Consider the following 18,863-nt stretch of genomic DNA (forward strand, 5'->3'; position numbering starts at 1 on the left):
TGTGCTTGAACAAAAAAAAAATATATATATTTTTTTATAAAGAATGGCTATGTTCACAAATATTATTTTAGTCAGTATTTTCTTTTTAGTTAAAATCATGAGTGGAAACCCAGAGAAAAGTTATAATGGAAAGTTGTGCACCATCTGGCTATGTTCCCACTACATAAAAATGTATGAACATTGTGTCATGACTGTAGGTAGGGTAGCCTGAGAAAGAGCCCTGTAAGCCCTGATCTGGCCCTACCAGCTGACCCTGCCTACTTGCCTTTACAGTCCTAGGCAACTGCGGACCAACACACAGACGGTCCCTGCTTGCAATAAAGTGATACACAAAACACGGAGAAGACAAGAAGGGATAGTCAACAGATCGGGGTCAACCAAACAAGCACCAAGAAAGTGGTGAGGTAACAAATCAGGATAAGCCGAAGTCAGGAAACCAGAAATTGCAGACAGAGAGAGAACACGGGATACACTAAGAAGACTAAAAGCTGGCAAAGGGTTAACAGACTGAGAAAGTATAAAAAGGAGGTCAGGGGTTTGGTCTAGAATGTGATTGGAACAGTGGTCCAGAATCCAGCAAGAGTGAGTGGAAAGAGAAGATATCAATCACCTAGACAAAACAGAGGGTCACTGTGAAGTGGGCAGAAGAAAATCAGCAGGAAGAGATGGGTGTGGCAGACGAATCAATCAGCAGAAGGAGTAGGACAGTGTTAAGTCGGAGCTCAGACAAATGCAAAAACATATAAATAAAACACAAAGATAACTTCAGCCACAGACTCGGGCACATATCAAAGGCATGGGTATGACACATTATTTGCGGCCGTCATTACCGATAGACTGCCATCATTTGGCACAAAAAAGATGGCTGTCCGGAAAGACGTCAAACATTTAAACATGATAGGAACATAACATTTCTATGTTTTTGACTTACCTCTGCTAAAACAAATACTGACCAAAAACTATGTGTGAACATTGCCTAGTAATGTCTGCCTGTAAAAAATATATCCCAAGTGTTACCTTTAAAAATAAGATCCATAAAATGCGATCCATGCTATAAAATATACAAATCTAAATGTAACCCTTACCTGAGGAACGGCAGGCAGAGTGTTACGTCTCAGCATTTACTGTATAATAGACGGAATAGGAGAATTTATAAGGTGATTGTTCCTCAGAGAGCAACCACAGTATAATCTAATGACGTCCCCCTAGGAGCCGTCTCTGGTCTCCTGATTATAATTTCTACTCTTCTTTATTAGCTACTTTTTACTTATGTTATTTTTGTCTCCTTAGTTAATACAGCAGCACATAAATATATTTATACTCCTACCACATGCTTTGGACAGGTGACATGAAGGGTTAATATAATCTGGGCTAACTCTATAACCCTTACAGACCTTAGCTTTTGTATTTTTAAAGACCACAATGAGATAAAATAAAAAAGAAAGAATATTATAAAGTTATTTATGTTCCCGTGTTTGGACTATGGGAAAGATGAATTATATCTATAAATTATATCCTTCCTGGATGTTGTGCACAGCAGCATATAGATAGGAGGATGTAGTATAATTTCCTAATGGTGTAATATACCCAAGAGTAACTTTACGTACTCAACATATGAATCTTTCCCTTTTAAAACGTCCAATCTGTAGTGACGAATAGAAGTGTTTGGTGTACAGTAGATCGTTCCTGGGATCTGTCCAAGTAGCTGTAGATCTGGTCGAATGAGATCAACCTCCATATCATTGGTATATTTTGGCCCTTGGTCGCATAGCTATAGTGGGCTTCAAGGGGTTTTATCCCTTCTTTGGGTCTTATGTGACTACAAAAAGATAATTCATCCTCTGGAAACCACCGATTGAGGGCAGGTAGATCCGACACCATCTGACATCCAATGTCTGCAAGCACGGACAGGTCCCTCTAAGTTGTGTTTTGGGCAGTAGGCTGGCAAGACCAACTTGTTTACAGATAAGCCTCCAGTAAGGTCAATGACTAATTTTCAGTAGTAGATGGAACCATGATCTTGGTGGCAGTCATGGAGGCTTGGTCTTGTTTAACCTTTGTCATGACTATAATGACTAACTGCACTGAAGGAACACAGAAGCCAACTAGATAAAGCCTTCTATGGCTAAATTTGGATAGAATTATCAAAACCTATTAAATGGCTATTCTACACCATTGACGTAGTATACGCAGCTTAGTGTTCCAAGTAGAGATGTTACTGTGCAGTCCGATTAGCTCAGACTCGGCTGTAGAGGATTTTCCAACGTTTGTCAAAAGACAGTGTGGTGTACTGAAGAAGACCATGGTTATGTTGCTATACGGCAAGAAGATGGGCGCATGCACGAAGAAACTTTCATGTTGAGGGTGGCCTTTTTGGAGTGCTTGGTTCTAACCCAGAAAAGGGTTGAACTTTGGAGACTCCTTCCTCAGAGCACATCGTACATTGAAGCTGTCTGTGGGAGGGTCATGTGACCAAAATCTTTACTTCTTTGACATGTAATCACTGGGTGTGGAAATACACAGCAGTATTAACTAGTCTGAAACCTTTACCACCAGCAGTGGTGGTGTCATATGCTCCTGGACCAGTCACAGCCCCATTGTCAGTTCTCTTGGCCATAAATTGTCACTTTTGGAGTACACAGTACGGTGCTATTATAGTCTGGGGGGACAACAGAGGGCACCATTATTTTTTGGGAAACAAAGAAAGGACACTATTACTTTGTGGGCACTGTTATTGTCTAAGATCACAAAATGTTATTATTATAACAGGAGACCCAAATGAGGGGGCACAAGGAATGGCACTGTCCCAGTTTGGGAGCTCAATGAAGGGTATTTTTAGTTAGGGGGAGATAAAGGAGGGCATTACTAATATTTAGGGCATGAAGGAGGGGCACTATTACTGCCTGGGGGTCAAATGAGGGCACAGTTACTATCTGGGTACCTAGGAGGGAATTGGCACAAAAAAGGTCACTATTACCCTAGGGGCACAAAGAAGGGCATTATTATAGCCTGGAGCAAGACATTAGGGCACTTCTACTGTTTGGTAGCCCAAAGGAAGGCACTTTTACTGTCTGAGGGCACTAGTATTATTTGGGGACAAAGAAGGATACTTTTACTGTCTGAGGGCACAAGTACTGTTTGGGGCACAAAGTAGTGTACTTTTACTGCCTGGGGATTTGATGGAGGGCGTTTTGGGAACATTTTTACTTTCTGGGTAACAGAATGCAGTATAATTGTCTCAGGGGACAAAGGAAGGTACTACCACTGCTTGGAGGGCACAAAAAAGGGCACTATTATTGTCTTGTGGCCCCATATTGGGCACTTTTTCTGTCTGCAGGCACCAAAGAGGCCACTATTATTATTTGTGGAGACAGTGAGTGAAGACTTTTTTGTCTGGACACATAAAGGAGGTGACATTTACCATCTTGAGCCCAAGAAATGGAATTATTACTGTTCGGCACCACACAGAGTTCATTACTACTATTTATGGGCTCAAAGGAAGACCCCTCTACTGTCTGGGAGCAAGAGATGGGGACTATTTCTGTCTGATAAAACAAAGAAGGACTGTACTACTGTCTCGGGACTCAATGAGAACATTATTACACTGTAGGGCAGGGGTGGGCAATTAATTTTCCCATGGAGCCCCATGAGAAATGGAATGGTCTCAAAGGGGCCTGTGCACATATCCCCTGCCTCCCCCTCGGGTCCTCACAGCATCTCAGGGCAGTTGTTGTTGACTCCAATAGCCCCCCCACCCCGGTAAGGTCCTCATGTTTACCTGTCCTCATGTGCCAGTGAGCTGGAAAAACAAATGCCGGGGGGCTAAGCAAGGCAGGGTGAAGCTGTGGTGGTGTCCATAGGGGGGCTGTTTCAGGGGCCCATACACCAGTGTACACTGTGTCCGCAGGACTCTGAACATTACGTTTAGGGGCTCCATGAATCCTGTACAGCATAAAGGTAATGTTCAGAGAGATGCTGACACTGTGAGCTTATCATTGATTCAGCAGCTCAGACACTCTGATCTAGTTAGTGGCCCGCGGGCCGTACAATGCCCAGGTCTGCTCTATGAGCACAAAGACAGGCATTATTATTGCCAGGGGAAACAAATGAGGGTGTTTCCACTGTTTGATAGCCCAAAGGAAGGCACTTTTACTGTGTTTGAGCTTACAGGAGGGCAATGTTATTGTCTTGGGGCACAACTGGGGGCACCATTTTTAGTCTCTGGGGCACAATGGGGTGCACTATTATTGCCAATGCACCCAGAGGAGTGTACTGTTATTATCCTGGTGCTAAAAGAAAGGCACTATTACTGTCTGGGGGCATTATCACTCTCTGGCAGAGCAAAGGATGGTAATAATATAAACTGATGGTCCAAATGGGAACATGTTTACTCTCAAGAATATATTACTGTCTCAGGGCACAAAGAAAGGCACTACTACTGCTTGGGGTACAAAGAAAGGAATAATTTTTTTAGTTTTGGGCACAATGAGAGAAGAATTCTTGTCTGAAGGTATAAAGGGGATAACTTTTACCATCTTAAGCACAACAAATGCCATTAATACTGCCAGAGACCACAAAGAGTGCAATACTACTATATGGGGTCACAGCAATGCACCTTTACTGTCTGGGAGCAAAATAATGGCTCTAATACTCCCTGATGGCACAAAGTAGGGCATCTTTAGGACATCCCGATAGTTGAATGCTATGTGGGGGAGTGGCAATTTTAACTGTAGGCTCATATTAATATGCTTACAGTTAAAAGTTGCCGTCATCTTTTTGGCTTCAGGCTCCTTCATACGTCTGCAATGCCCACACTTCGGATGACATCTCTCTCTCTCTCTGTGTATTCATCCTGGAAGAATAGTTTCTCCCAGAGAAGAGAGAGAGCTCTGGTGACTGCAGGGAGAGCCTAGGAACGTATGTTTTTATCATCTTATGTTTTTTTAATCTTGACGATAGGGCACAGGAGTCATCTGCCTACTGGAGACCATCTAGATGGGAAAACTACTGGAGGCAGTCAAGAGGAAATAACTAAGGAATACTGGAGACGGCACTTAAAAAAACAAAGTAGAGTTTATTCACTGGTGCGCAATGTTTCGGCTCAACAATAGCATCGCCCTGTGAACCATGCCAACATCGGCCATCTTGAAATGGGAAAATTGGCAGTCAATTGGGAAACATAGACTTGTATGTGGCTGTTTGTCAACTAAGGGGAATAATATGGAATACTAGACAAAGCTTTAAATAAAGAAAGTACCAGATATAGCATAGAATACTATAGTACATAGTACTGGAGGCACAACACCTGACTTGGCTCAATGCTTGTTGCAGAACAAAGCAAACTTCACCAGCCAGGATCATGGGCAGCTCCTCCATACTTTGTTCTGCAACAAGCATTGAGCAAAGTCAGGTGTTGTGCCCCAGTACAACACCCCTAGATGAGCGGATTTCCATTCTATGTACTAATTCAGACCTTGGGTAAAATGGTGCAAAAACATAATATAAGTTAAAGAGAGAACAACAGTCTCACAATATGCCATAAAAAGGTCAGATACATTCCCACCCCCATAGTTAACAAAATAGTCACCAATATTCACTCTTTTATTGTTTTGCCAACCAATCTTTGTACAGCTTTTATGACTTCATGGTTCCGTAGACTGTAGATGATCGGATTTAATATGGGAACTACAGATGTGTAGAACGTGGACAAGACTTGTTCTAGAATCCTTGTGTGCTGTGATGGTGGGACCGTATAGACAGCCAAAGCAAAAAAATAGTACATAATGATGACGATGAGGTGGGAGGAGCTGGTGGAGAAGGCTTTCTTCCTTCCTTCCGTATTCTTAATCAGTAAGATCGTACTAATGATATTTACATAGGATTTTAAAATGTAAGAAAGTGGAAAAATTCCAACAACAATTACCTCAATAAGGATAAAGATGACAAAATGGTTATTGGAGTCGCCATGGCTGGCATGGAACAGAACTTTAAAATCACAGAGGAAGTGATGAACAGTCACAGAATGTCGGAAGGACAATTGTAAGACTTGGTGAGTAACAATCATTCCATTGATACAAGCACAAGACCAAATGGCTGCGATGAGGAGGGAACAGATCTTCTTACTCAGCCTCTCGTGGTAATATAGTGGCTGGCAGATTGCTACATACCGGTCATACGCCATCACCAATAACACCATGCTGTCTGCTGTGGCCGCTACAACATAGAAATACATCTGGGTGAGGCACTGTGCGAAGGATACTGTGTAATTCCCTGATAGTAACATATAGAGAAGTTTCGGGACAACGACTGTTGTATAAGTGATATCATATAGGGATAAGTTAGTAAGGAATAGATACATGGGGCGGTGTAAATGAGTATCTTTCCATATGACCATAATAATAGTTATATTCACAATCAGTCCGATCAGGAAAATAAAGTAAAAGATAGTGACTAGCAACACTTTATTAGCATTGTGTCCTGAAAATGGCAGAAAATGGATTATTATAGAAGACGTGGCATTGTCCATTGAGCCTGTCAGAAAATAAGAATATGATAGTTATATAGTACATAGTTCAGGTGCGTTGTCCCATGGATAGCACATCAGTAAATTTTCCTGGAATACCCCTGTAAAGGAGAAGTCCAACAGGGGGACAAAAATTCATTACGGGCAAAGGGTGGGGGAAAATAAAAAAGTCAATATGCTTAGTACTACCGCACCCCGTCCGCTGTCATCTTCTCAAAGATACATCACAACCCAGACTCAATGTCACAGATGGGTGGGATTTAGCCCACCCAGCCAATCAGTGACTGCAGCAGTGTCCTGCCCCCAGTCACTGACTGGCTGAACGGGGCATCCATCAACAAGGTCATGACAAAGCCGGAGGGGAGCTCAGAAGACAGCCGGCAGGGTCCAGGAGTGGGACATGGCTTCCCCTGGCGGACTTGCCCTTTAACAACTGGATCCAATATGTTAGGATCAGAATTGTGAAATCTTTTGATTAATCTATCCACATGGTCTTGGCGGAAATCCAGGTCCTTTCCTGTGTACCATATCTTCTCCAATGTACTAGATACCGCAGAGCCCTTCAACATTTCTGCAATCAACTAATTTTGGAGACTTTATACCAGCTCTTCCTGAACTACTACTGGAGCAGAAGGTCTCCAGGGATGTATGAGAAACATTATGAGTTCTGAAGGAATCTGGTAGTTTGAGACGGTAACAGAATTGATAACAGCATTGATGCAGATCATTGATTTTGATTTCAGATGCTAGAGTTAATAAATGACAACAATGGTCTTTGGTTTTGATGTTGAGCTCCTTCCAAGAAGTGACAAGGAGCTCACAATTTTTCGAGACTATATGTAGTGTCCGGGTACAGGTGTGCACTAAGTCTTATTCCCCCCTGGTTAAAGGTAACTCTGTCAGTTGCCACACTCTGGGATGATGGGTGCCTTTTGCACTGTCAACACTTGGGGCCACATGTATCATCCTGTGAACGGATGATTTTTGGCAGAAAGTGCCGATTTGCGTATTTTTTTTATACGCAAATGGCCGATTTGCAAATAAAATATTCACAAATCGGCACTTTCCGCCGAGTACGCCAGGGGGGTGGAAAGGGGGCGTGTAGTGGGCGGAACAGAGGGCGCGGACTCAGAGTCCGCGCGATTTACCATCCGTTCCGCCCAAATATACGCCGAAAACCTACTCCAGTCCTCAGCTGGCGTAGGTTTTCGGCGGTGCGCACCGGCGCGCACGGGATTTATGTAGAGGCAGTCCGCCTCTACATAAATCTCCGTAGCGCTGGAGCTGCGGGGGCATTTTTAAGTCCGGCGTAAAAAACGCTGGACTTAATAAATGCCCCCCTTTGTGTTGACAGTGCAACACTGCAACCTATTTGTTAGAGCACAGCTGAAGGATAAAGGGTTCACTATGTTCTTTTGTATGTTCACTGTTTGACCAATCACTGGAGCAGGAGCCTCACACACTAACTAACTATTATACTTCTTCCCTCTCAAACACTGCCCCACCAATGGGAGGTTAGACCTGGTCATCCCTATTTAACGCTAGTACAAAAAAGGAAAAGCAGCGCTCCATAGCACAGGTCAGACGGTACAATCGGTGTGAGTATAACAAGAAAACTCTCACCTGTGGAGGTTGTGCAGAGGGAGGCACAACACTCGGATTAGCGTGTAACTGAACCGCAGCTTCTCCCCCGATAGGTCCAATAAGGATCTATGGCAATGCAGAAAAAACACCTCCTCTCCATGGATGGGGAGTTGACGGGCGCAGGTCCAAGGGTGAGGCAAGGCAAATGTAGGATGAAAAAGATTTATTAAAATACTTCAAAGGTGACACAACGCGTTTCTAAACCGAACTGGTTTCTTTGTCAAGTGTCATATGCCAAACAGGAAACGGGGCTGACTTATATCACACCCCTAACAATGACATCACAGGTGACTTACAGATAAGTAAGGAAAAAAACCACATATACTTGGTTGGACATATTTATATATTTCCCCTTGCAATATTAACCAATTATACATTATTGATATTTATTCACGCATATAAACACTTACATCTTGTATGTTGATTAATTTTTAACATATTTACAATTGTTTTAGGTCATGTATTTTTGTTATCAGTTGATCTTCTTGTTTTTTCCTTTCTTATCTGTGAGTCACCTGTGATGTCATTGTTAGGGGTGTGATATAAGTCAGCTCCCTTTCCTGTTTGGCATATGACACTTGACAAAGAAACCAGTTCGGTTTAGAAACGCGTTGTGTCACCTTTGAAGTATTTTAATAAATCTTTTTCATTCTACATTTGTCTTGCCTCACCCTTGGACCTGCGCCCGTCAACTCCCCATCCACGGAGAGGCGGTGTTTTTTCTCTATTTAAGGCTAGTTAGTTCCTTGTGGGAAGTCTTCTTTGTCTGGTGTATGGTAGAAAGAACAAGCTGCAGTGGATAATCGGGCCTGGCCCAGGGCCTGCACTGCTGTCAGGGACTAAAGATATACTGTAGATACAGATTTCTTCTCTGAGAGACTTGCAGATACAGATGCAGTGCTATACCCAAAGGTTGGGTAACTGTCCCCCGAGTCAACCTTGTCTATGCCTGGGATCCTTTCTAGGCAGAACAGTCTACAAAGAGTCAAGAGACTGATCCCTAGTAGGATAAAAAGCATAATCTGAAGTATCCTACTGATCTTTGCTCGACTACCCTTGAGGAGTTAGCTACACCCTGTGTAACACCACTCTTGGCCACTGTGAACCAGCGAAAACACCAAAGCCCCACAGCACCTCAGCACCCCAGGCCATGGCATATATAATTCTGGAAGCTTGTACGAGAGGCTCTCACACCCACCTAGAAGACATTATCCTTGACTACTAAAGGTTTTGATTTGGCTTGAAAGGAAAATGTCATCACCCAAATCTGAACCGAGGTGCTGACAGTGTGCATAACCTAGAAAAGATGAGGCAGCAAATCAAAATTAAGCCTTCATTATGGGGAACTTCAGCTACCATGAAATAAACTGCTGAAAGCAGGAACCTATTGGCCTAGCCAACACTAACGTTTCTGTAAAAAATTAATGAATAATTTTAGCTTCAAATAAAAAGAAACAAAAAAATCAAAGAGAATAATATGTGCTGGAAAAAATATCCCAAGTGTCAGCTCCATGAAATGTGAAAAGTCGCCCTTACCTGAAGCACAGGATGCAGCGTGGTGTGCCGCAGCAGTTATCATACAATGGATGGAATAGGACAATATATAAGCCAGCATCTTCCTCTGAGGGTAGCTACAGTATAATGTAATGACGTCCCCCTAGTACAATGTAATGACGTCCCCCTAGTATAATGTAATGACGTCCCCCTAGGAGCCGACTCTGGTCTCCTAATTATAATTTCTATTCTGGTTTTATATTGAATTTTCACATTTTTTACCCCCAGCTTTTTACTGTTTGTCGTCTTATAAACTTCTCTAGCGGCACCCGGGACCACCGCGGTTCAGAGCGGGGTCGCCGCGCGGCCCCGCTCTGAACGCCCTTACCGGCAATAGGGCGTACCTATACGCCCTTTGTCGTTAAGGGGTTAAGTTATGTCTTTTGGGGAAACCTTAGCCATCCAAGGCTGGGTCCACACTACGTTTTTGCAATCTGTTTTTAACGGATGCAGTTGTGTGCATCCGTTTGAGGCTATGTTCACACTACGTAAGTCTCCGGACGTAGCGCGTTCCGTGAATAAGCGTCCGGAGACTTACGTAGTTTGCGTACAATGGGAAGTATAGGAAGTACGGCTGCACAGTTCACACTACGTACGAACTTACGCCAGGATTGTACGCGCCTCCGTAAAAAATGAACCAGACCGTTGTTTGAGGACGAAAATGCCGTAACTTAGGCCCGTAGCGTAACATGCGGTCCCGTACGTAGTGGTGATTTCTTCTTTTTTGCAGCTTTTTGTCCCGATCCAAAAGGTTCTGTGGGGTGTCCGGGGCTAGGCGAAGATTTCCAAGTAAAAGACCGCTGTCAGAACGCTACGTAGGGCGCTCGGGAAGCGTAAGTAGACAGCGGGCGTAAGTTCGCGCTCCGTACGTAGCCGGCCTCAAGTAGCGTAAATCCCCGGCCGGAGTTTATACGCAGTGTGAACATAGCCTGAATGTGTTTTTCCATTGGCTTCCATTAAAAAAAAAAACAGATTAAAATGCATCCGTTTTTTTTTAACGTACACAAAAATGTAGCTGACCTTACTTTTGTGTACGTAAAAAAAGGATGCGTTTTATGCTTTTTTTTATTTTTTATTAGGGAACTCAATGGAAAAATGGATCGAAACAGATGCACACAACTGCATCAGTTTTTTTCCATACTTTTTTTGCAAACAAGGATGAAAAAAAAACGGATTGTAAAAACGTAGTGTGGACCTAGCCTAATCTTTGTGGGATTAGAAAAAGCGTATCCACAAAACGAGGAGGTAATTGGGACAAACTGATTCTTCAGAAAGAATGTCATTGGATATTGTATGATCATGGGCTGACGAATGAGAAAAAATACTAGCTAGTTCCATTTGAACATGTTTACATGGCATGCGATCATCGCCTCATGGCAGATACGGGCCTGCATGCGATAAAATGTGACTTGTGGAACTTAAAGGGGATCGGTCAGCTCCTGGACAATGTTTCCAAACACAGTGTAACCAAGTGTCACAGAGGAGTAGTGGCTTTGCGTTTGTGCTGCAATTTGGCGCGCCTGACCTCTACTTCCTCCTCCCTAATTCTGCTGCATATTTACTGGTGTCCGGCCTCCCGCTCCACCCTGGCGTCATCTTCATCTGTAGCTATGATGCGATATTATTACTCTGGGGACACAAATGAGGTATGAGGTACAAATGAGGGCGTCATTTCTCTCTGGGGCAGAAAGGAAGACATTAATAATGTCTGGAGACAACATGGAAGACGCTATGTTTTGTCCCACTGTTAGTGTTGTATGCACCTGTCAAAAAGCTTTCTCTCAGGGGTGGATGAGAGTTTCCCCACTAGGTGCAAGTGTTTTGCATCTACAGTATATGTATTGCACAGCTGAAGTAAGTCATGGGATAATGTCTGTTGTTCCATGTGTTTTATGCTGACCATTAGGAGGTGCTCTTTCTTTCTCAACCTATCCTGGTTCTCTACACACACTCACCCCCTGTAGGAAGAGTTAGTTAGGTCTGTGTGGGAGTAAATACGCAGCTCAGTTGAGTCTAGCCACCAGTGTGAACAGATGCAGCTAGAGACCAACCGTTCTTTCAGTCAAACCACTATATCCACTATGCAGTGCTAAGCACACAACAGGGAGAGTAGTCACCAAGGAACACCCTGACCTACTCCAGGAAAACGTCTCAACAGAGTAGGGCAGTATCCTGAACAAGATAGGAACTAGCCTCAGTAGGACAAAGCAACCAGTATATAAAGGTCTACATATCCTACTGCGAAGCGCAGGTAACTAGGAGGACTTGGACACCTAGCTACACCCAGATAACCACGGCTGGGGCTTGTACTACCCTACTGGGATGGGTTCTACGTTACCAGAGGGCAGAAGGCGGTTAGACAGTGTCTAAATGAGATACCCAAGAAAAAAATAGCTGAACTTATGTAGCAAAAAAAGTCAATCTTTACTAAATACATATATTAAAGACAATTACTTAAGAAAGAGAGAAAAACCAAACATTAAAGAACAGTGGCTGTCCCAGAGGAGGTTATAGTTACAATATTTTGTCACATATGCTGAAATACCTGACCAACTATATATATTATTATACAGGCAGATCATGTAAAGTGCTAGTGCATTCAAGTATTACATACAATTCCATCAAGACATCTTTCCTATCACCAAGCTGCCATATGGTGTCACCAACCCCACTTTTCCTAGGGATACAGCAAGTTAGATACCTTCAGGTTCGTTACAGTGTAACGCCACTCCCAGAAACGATGGTACTCGTTACTCGGACGAGCATCTTGCAATACTCGAGACAATGACATTGTCCTCTTCCTGCATGTTTGGTGGCTTTTTCTCAGCCAATCATCATGCAGGAGAGTCTTTGGGAGATTGCAGCATCACGTGGGACCCATATATGTCGATAGCAGTAATTGGTTGGCCAGATCAGATTACCCTGCCATATAAGTATCTAGGGCTGGCGGTGCTTGCGTCAGATACAGGCTGGAAGAGATTAGGGAGAGAGCTGCTGTCTGTCAGGGAGAGCGTTAGGGAGGGAATTAGTGTTCCAGTAGGCAGGGATACTATAGAAAGAACCGAACAGCTCTTGTAAGGGCTTAAAATCTTTATTTTTTTTTTGTATTACTACAGACTGCTGGCTGGGACTTGCAGTGCAGCTACCACAATTTCAGCAGCACACTGTGGAGATCGGCTGCTGGCAGAAAGGGGACATTAGGTGTTGCATACAGACCCCTAAGAAGTGCTCAGTACTCTTTTATGGTTTTGTGGCTGGTGCTGCTGCTGTTGTACATTGTATTGCTGTGATTTGTAGTACACCTGCATAGAACCTCACTGCTCATTGTCCTGTGTAACAGGTGGCATACACCATATACAAAGTGTACACAAATGCTGCAGAGTATTACATCACACAGACTATAAAGCAGTGATCAGATACCAGGTGTACACAGATACTGCAGAGTACTACACCCTGCAGACTATAGAAGAAAATACAGCAGTGATATCAGATACCAGGTGTACACAGATGCTGCAGAGTATTACACCCTGCAGACTATAGAAGAGTATAGAGCAGTGATATCAGATACCAGGTGTACACAGAGGCTGCAGAGTATTACACCCTGCAGAATATAGAAGAGAATACAGCAGTGATCAGATATCAGGTGTACTCAGCTGATATCTATCTATCTATCTATCTATCTATCTATCTATCTATCTATTATCTATCTATCTATCTATCTATCTATCTATCTGTCATCTATCTATCTATCTATCTATCTATCTATCTCCTATCTATCTATCTATCTATCTATCTATCTATCTATCTATCTATCTATCATCTATCTATCATCTATCTATTTCCTATCTATCTATCTATCTATCTATCTATCTATCTATCTATCTATAAATTGTCCTTCAGTAACATCGTTTCTTACATAGAATTACATAGGATTACAGTGACCTGCACCATCTATGCTACATAACTCTATGGGGGACATTTACTAAGGAGTCTAATTTGTGCGACTATTCTAATGGGGATTGGGGTTTAATCAGTGCTAATATGTTATGTGTTATTTATTATGAGGTCACATTGGCTTCATAAATCAGTCAAAGTAAAAAATTGCAAAAAAAAAAAAAAGAAATCCCAAACAGATCCACCTAGTACTGACCAGACGTTGGCCTACACCAGTTTGAAAAGTCGCAAATAATAAATTGGGAGCTTATCCCGGATTATGCTAATTTTTGGGAGAATATTCAAAACAAGCAGTCTAAAAAAGTTGCATCTAAAAAATATTCACCCATCAAATACTGGTTCATAAATAGAACTTCAAATTCAAATCCAATTTTTTGCATAAAAATAGGAACAGAGCCCTTGATAAATGTTCCCCTATAAGTGCAAATTCTAAATTAGAGTAATAGGGGGTAATAGCTGTACAGTAGGGGCAGGGGCAGATACAGTATTGGCTTCTTTGCACTGTGGGGTTGGTGGAGACTTTTGAGGTGCTAATGGCAAAAAAACAAACAACCAAAACACAAGGATCCTTCAAATAGGAAACTTCTATACGTAGCACAGATTGCTGGACTAAAGCTTCATCGTATTCTGAATATGTGGAGAGAAAAGAGGGAAGAGGAACAATACAAATAGTACGGACACTCACCGGCTGAGCAGTATGGGGCTTGTTAGTATATGACAAGATAGGACACAATTGGTTTTGCAGTGTGGAGATGAAGGATTTATCTTGGGTCTAAAGGTGAATGTCAATACGTATAACTCACTGAGGTATGAGCTAGTCTCCATCTTTTCTATCCCACTACAAGAGAAGAAACGGCATGAGCCACATGGATTCTGTTGGTAAAGACCTCACGGTCGAAACGCGTGCAACTTTCTTCATTGCAAAACGTGAGTGCCGAGATTTCTTGTACAAGATTGTCTAACGTTTCCCTGGGCACCTCGACTACTGGTGTGCTGTTCGTTGGCTACTACTTGTCCAATGGATCCACTAGTGCCATCTTGTGAGGACAGAACATCATTATTATCATGTACCATGTTAGGCTATGTTCACACGTATCTTTTCGTAAAGGTACGGCCGTTGTTGCAATCGGCAACAACGGACATACTTTTTATGAATAGATAGGTTGCCCAGCCTTCTTTGGGATCCCGGCCGGAGCGTATACACATGGTATCCGCTCTGGCCGGGATCCCGCGTGCCGCCGCAAAGAACTGACATGTCAGTTTTCTGCGGCTCCTATCCAGTGAATAGTGGCCGTAGGAAACCATGTCAGTGCACACTATGAAGCAAGCGGCTCCAGCGTGCTGTTAAGAGTTCTTTCCAACAGGCAATTACGTCAGGTTAAAAGAGCAGCTGCAAAAATGCCTCGTCATAGCAGCAGACAAGTTTTTGAAGCTGCTGGTGCCCTCAATGTCCCCCGAACAACAAGATGAAGGGTCCTTTAGAGGTCTGCATCTGTGCGTAACCCATCCTGTAGACCTCTTCTATCCACCTACACAAGCAGAAACGGCTCCAGTGGGCCAAACAATACATGAAGACTGACTTCAAAACTGTTTTGTTCACCGATGAGTGCCATGCTCGATGGTCCAGATGGATGGAGTGGAGGATGGCGGGTTGATGAACACCCCATGCAAACACGTCTATGATGGAGGGAGGCAGTCTATGATGGAGGGAGGCAGTCTATGGTGGAGGGAGGCAGTTCAGATCTAAGCTACAGCTCTGGGAGGGTATTCTGTCCTTATGCAAAACAATTGAAGCAGAAACCATCCAAAAACTGACAAATTCAATAGACGAATTCAGAAGCTCCTTTCGAACAAGGGGTCCAATGTACAAATGTAACATCACCTACAATACATTTTTGACTTAAAAATGTTTGATTTCAGTTTTTAATAATCTGCCAATGCTTATAATGTCACAAATGACCATTTTTTGGTTCTTAATAAAAATGAAAACATTGTAAACTCTGCTGTGCATAATAATTTAGAACATGTATTTTGAGTGGGTTTTTTTTTAAAGTAAACTGTTATCATAGGCAGTTTGTTCAAAAACCTTTCAATTATACTCGAAGAGTTGATGACTGGAAAATTACAATGACTTCAAATCATATAGGTAATTTGACGTGAAGCATGGGAATGAAGTCATTCACACTGTAGTCATTACGCACAATGCAAATGATCCGGGAAGTTCACATTCAGTTAGTTATATTGGTTAATATTAGTATATTGTAGTGTGTTGTATATAGTAGTGTAATGGCCCAGAACGGTATTTATTGTCAGGCGTCTGGAGATGTGTTGTTGCTATTGGCAACCCTGGACTGCCTGTATTAAGGGCCTATGTATTTACTGCTCTTCCATAACTTTCTTATAGTAGTATGATTTTCTGCCATGTAGTTATTTAATATGTTGATATGTATTAATTTTTAATGAGACAAATGTTAAGCTTGATCAGTTCTCCTCCCCTGCAACCTATCACACTCTTGTGATTGGCCAGGGGAAAGTTAGCTCCGCCCACCTCCTACCCAGAGGGGCTGTGAGGTCTCCTCAGTGACAGTTGGAGCTCCGACTCCGCCAGAGGAGGGCCTAACCTCCCCACGTCACCTCAGTGATCCTGTCAGACTCCATCTTCTACCCCCTAACCTGTTTCCAGTCAGCCAAAAGGACTAATACGTGCCTCCTTAGTCTAAGCAGGATATACTCTGTATTTATTAATGCCTGCTGTCAGATTGGTGAGATGTTTGAGGGTCTCCCACTCCCCGTCCACATCTTCCTGGCTTCCATGTCAGTGTGTTCATGCGTCTTCCTCCTACATGATAGCGAGCGTCGACAGCATCAAGTCTTCTACTTCTATGCGTCTTCCTCCTGCAAGTCAGTGAGTGTTGGCAGCATCATTTTCTCCTAGTAACTCAAGTCACATGTATCCTTATAAAGGCTGAAAGCTATAAAGTCACTGGAACAGGTCTGTCTGTGTCATCCATGGGATCACCCTCACTAGGTATACTGATCAAGCTACCAAATGTCTACTACGGGAAGTCCTTACCTTTAAGTGTACCAAGTTATCCTTCGAGTAAAGTCTTAATATACTTTCACCGCTATTGTGTGAAGACTTTTATTAAAAAATATATGTCCCTGTGTGTATGCTGAAGAAGACAAGGGCCCCAGCACCCTCGGACCCCACCGTGACAGGAAGGTTTCAGAAGGTGAGCCCTAAGGTTGCACTACACCACCTAGCAACACAACCCCTCAGCATAACACAGCACAACACCAAAGGGACATTATAGTAGTGTATATAGAGCGTATTTAGTTCAGTAACCCTTTCCCTATAACTTATCCTAGCAAATTTGAGATTGGCGTCTCGTGACAAATTGTATTAACCTGACTTGCAGAGATGGGTCTGTTCGATGGAAACCGCACCTGTTGTTTTTTATGGGAAATAAGTGGATTGGGCTTCCGGGCAATAAGGTGGTGGCGTTGCATGTGCTGCTGCCGTATCCCGGGGTAGCTGTGTGGTGTTGTGGCTGCTGTGTGGGTGTCGGGGCACTTGGGCATTTGTCAGGGTGGCCAGGAGTGGTGTTGGAACCCACCCCCGGACAAATGGGTACTGCACTTGCGGTTCTGATAACCCAAGTGTAAACTGGTGTATAGGTGCAAGTGCAAAAGATAATCGACCAGAGTCCAATGGCTTAACCAGAAGAGCTTGGTTTATTGATATAAATTTCAGTGCAATACAAGTTAGGTACACGTTGGCAACTGCATGTGCAGGACGGAGGTATTAAGAAGAAGGTTGTAACATCAAGGTAAAATAGAGGAACATCTTGAGGGCCCTGTCCAATGTAGCAATGTACTCTGCCGGGATTAACTAATCTGACCGCCTTTTGTCCTTATATTGTCGAGTTACCTGTTATCCTAGGGTAGTACAAGTCCCAGGTCCCTGCGCTGGGTTGAACAGACTTCTCAGATCAGCCGAGCATTACAGTAGGATATGGTGGAATACACACTTTTTGTCCTACTGGGGCCAGTACCTAACTCAAGGTGACTGCCCTGTGTGTTGCCGAAGGTATCGCTGATGTGGACAAGTTTCTCCTCAGAGGACGTCCTCCATTCTAAGGTTCTTAGCACTGCATGCTAGCTGTAGTAAGCAGCAAGAACTGTGCTATGTGCTCTATCTCTCTCCACCTCTACTGACACCAAAAGCTCTCCCACCAGGAACTAGCTCCTTTATATAGGGGTTACTTTAGCTAGTGTGTGATTGGTGGGGCTGAGTGTAGGTAAGAGAGAATAAAGAGAAGAGGCAGAAAAGTAAGGGAAACATAACATGTGACAACAACAGTTTATCCCTTTCCTTCCTTCAGCTGTGCTCTGTACAGTATACACATAATACATAGAATAAATACAACAGCGACACCTTGTGGAAAAAAACACGTAATACAATCTCCTTCATCCCCTTTTGTGTGAGCCTGAGAGAGTAAGGCTGCATCTGTAGATTTTGCAGACCTACAGACTGTGAATGCATGCAATGGACTGTTTCTCCGCCCGGCATGATGTATCAATATAATGCGGTAGCAGAAAAACTCTTTGAATTGCCGTGGCACTGTAGTGTATGGACAGCAATGCAGTTATGTGATGTTTGTTGTAACACCAGTACTGTAGCAGTGCACTGGTGTGATGTTGATTCCTGTTGTGGCCGGTTTGTTGTCCCAAAATGGTCGGTAACCTCCTGGCGTATCCTGTAGTGGTAGTAGATCCACCCAGGATGTCGGTACCGCCACCCAGAGAGAAGGGGAAAAATAACCCAAGGTAGACAGTGGTGTGTGTGGGTGCAGGTGCAGGAAGAGAAGACAGAGTCCCATGCATTTAGTACAAAAATAGAACACTGTACTAAATAACGTTCGGGATGAATTTTGACAAAGGTAGTTGCTGACAGTAGAAGATACCAGTGCTCTGTAGAAGTAGGTGCTTGTTAGAAGTAAATGCTTTTGTAGAGAAGAAGAGAGGAGTTGCCAGAGGAGCCCTGCCCAATGTAGAATATGTACTCTGCTGGAACTGAAGTGGAGATAAGGAGAAGTTATACCCGTGTTCACGTTTAGACTATAGTCTGACCGCCTTTTGCCCCCTAGTTGCATAGAACCCGTCCAAGATTACCCGGTCATCCTGT

The 18,863-nt window shown here is 43.2% G+C and overlaps 1 protein-coding gene across 1 annotated transcript; it reads right to left on the reverse strand.

Annotated features, from left to right (window-relative positions):
- Positions 1-5,593: 5,593 nt before the first annotated feature.
- On the reverse strand, positions 5,594-6,232 carry LOC138801842 (olfactory receptor 2M4-like). Its single transcript, XM_069984943.1, has one exon. It carries the CDS (start codon positions 6,230-6,232, stop codon positions 5,594-5,596), a length of 639 nt encoding a protein of 212 aa, XP_069841044.1.
- Between the last annotated feature and the right edge of the window lie 12,631 nt (positions 6,233-18,863).

The sequence above is a fragment of the Dendropsophus ebraccatus genome, chromosome 9 (assembly GCF_027789765.1).
Source record: "Dendropsophus ebraccatus isolate aDenEbr1 chromosome 9, aDenEbr1.pat, whole genome shotgun sequence".
NCBI lineage: Eukaryota > Metazoa > Chordata > Amphibia > Anura > Hylidae > Dendropsophus > Dendropsophus ebraccatus.

Excerpts from the sequence above, each read along its gene's own strand:
- LOC138801842 (XM_069984943.1), bottom strand. The coding sequence starts at position 6,232 with ATGTATTTCTATGTTGTAGCGGCCACAGCAGACAGCATGGTGTTATTG.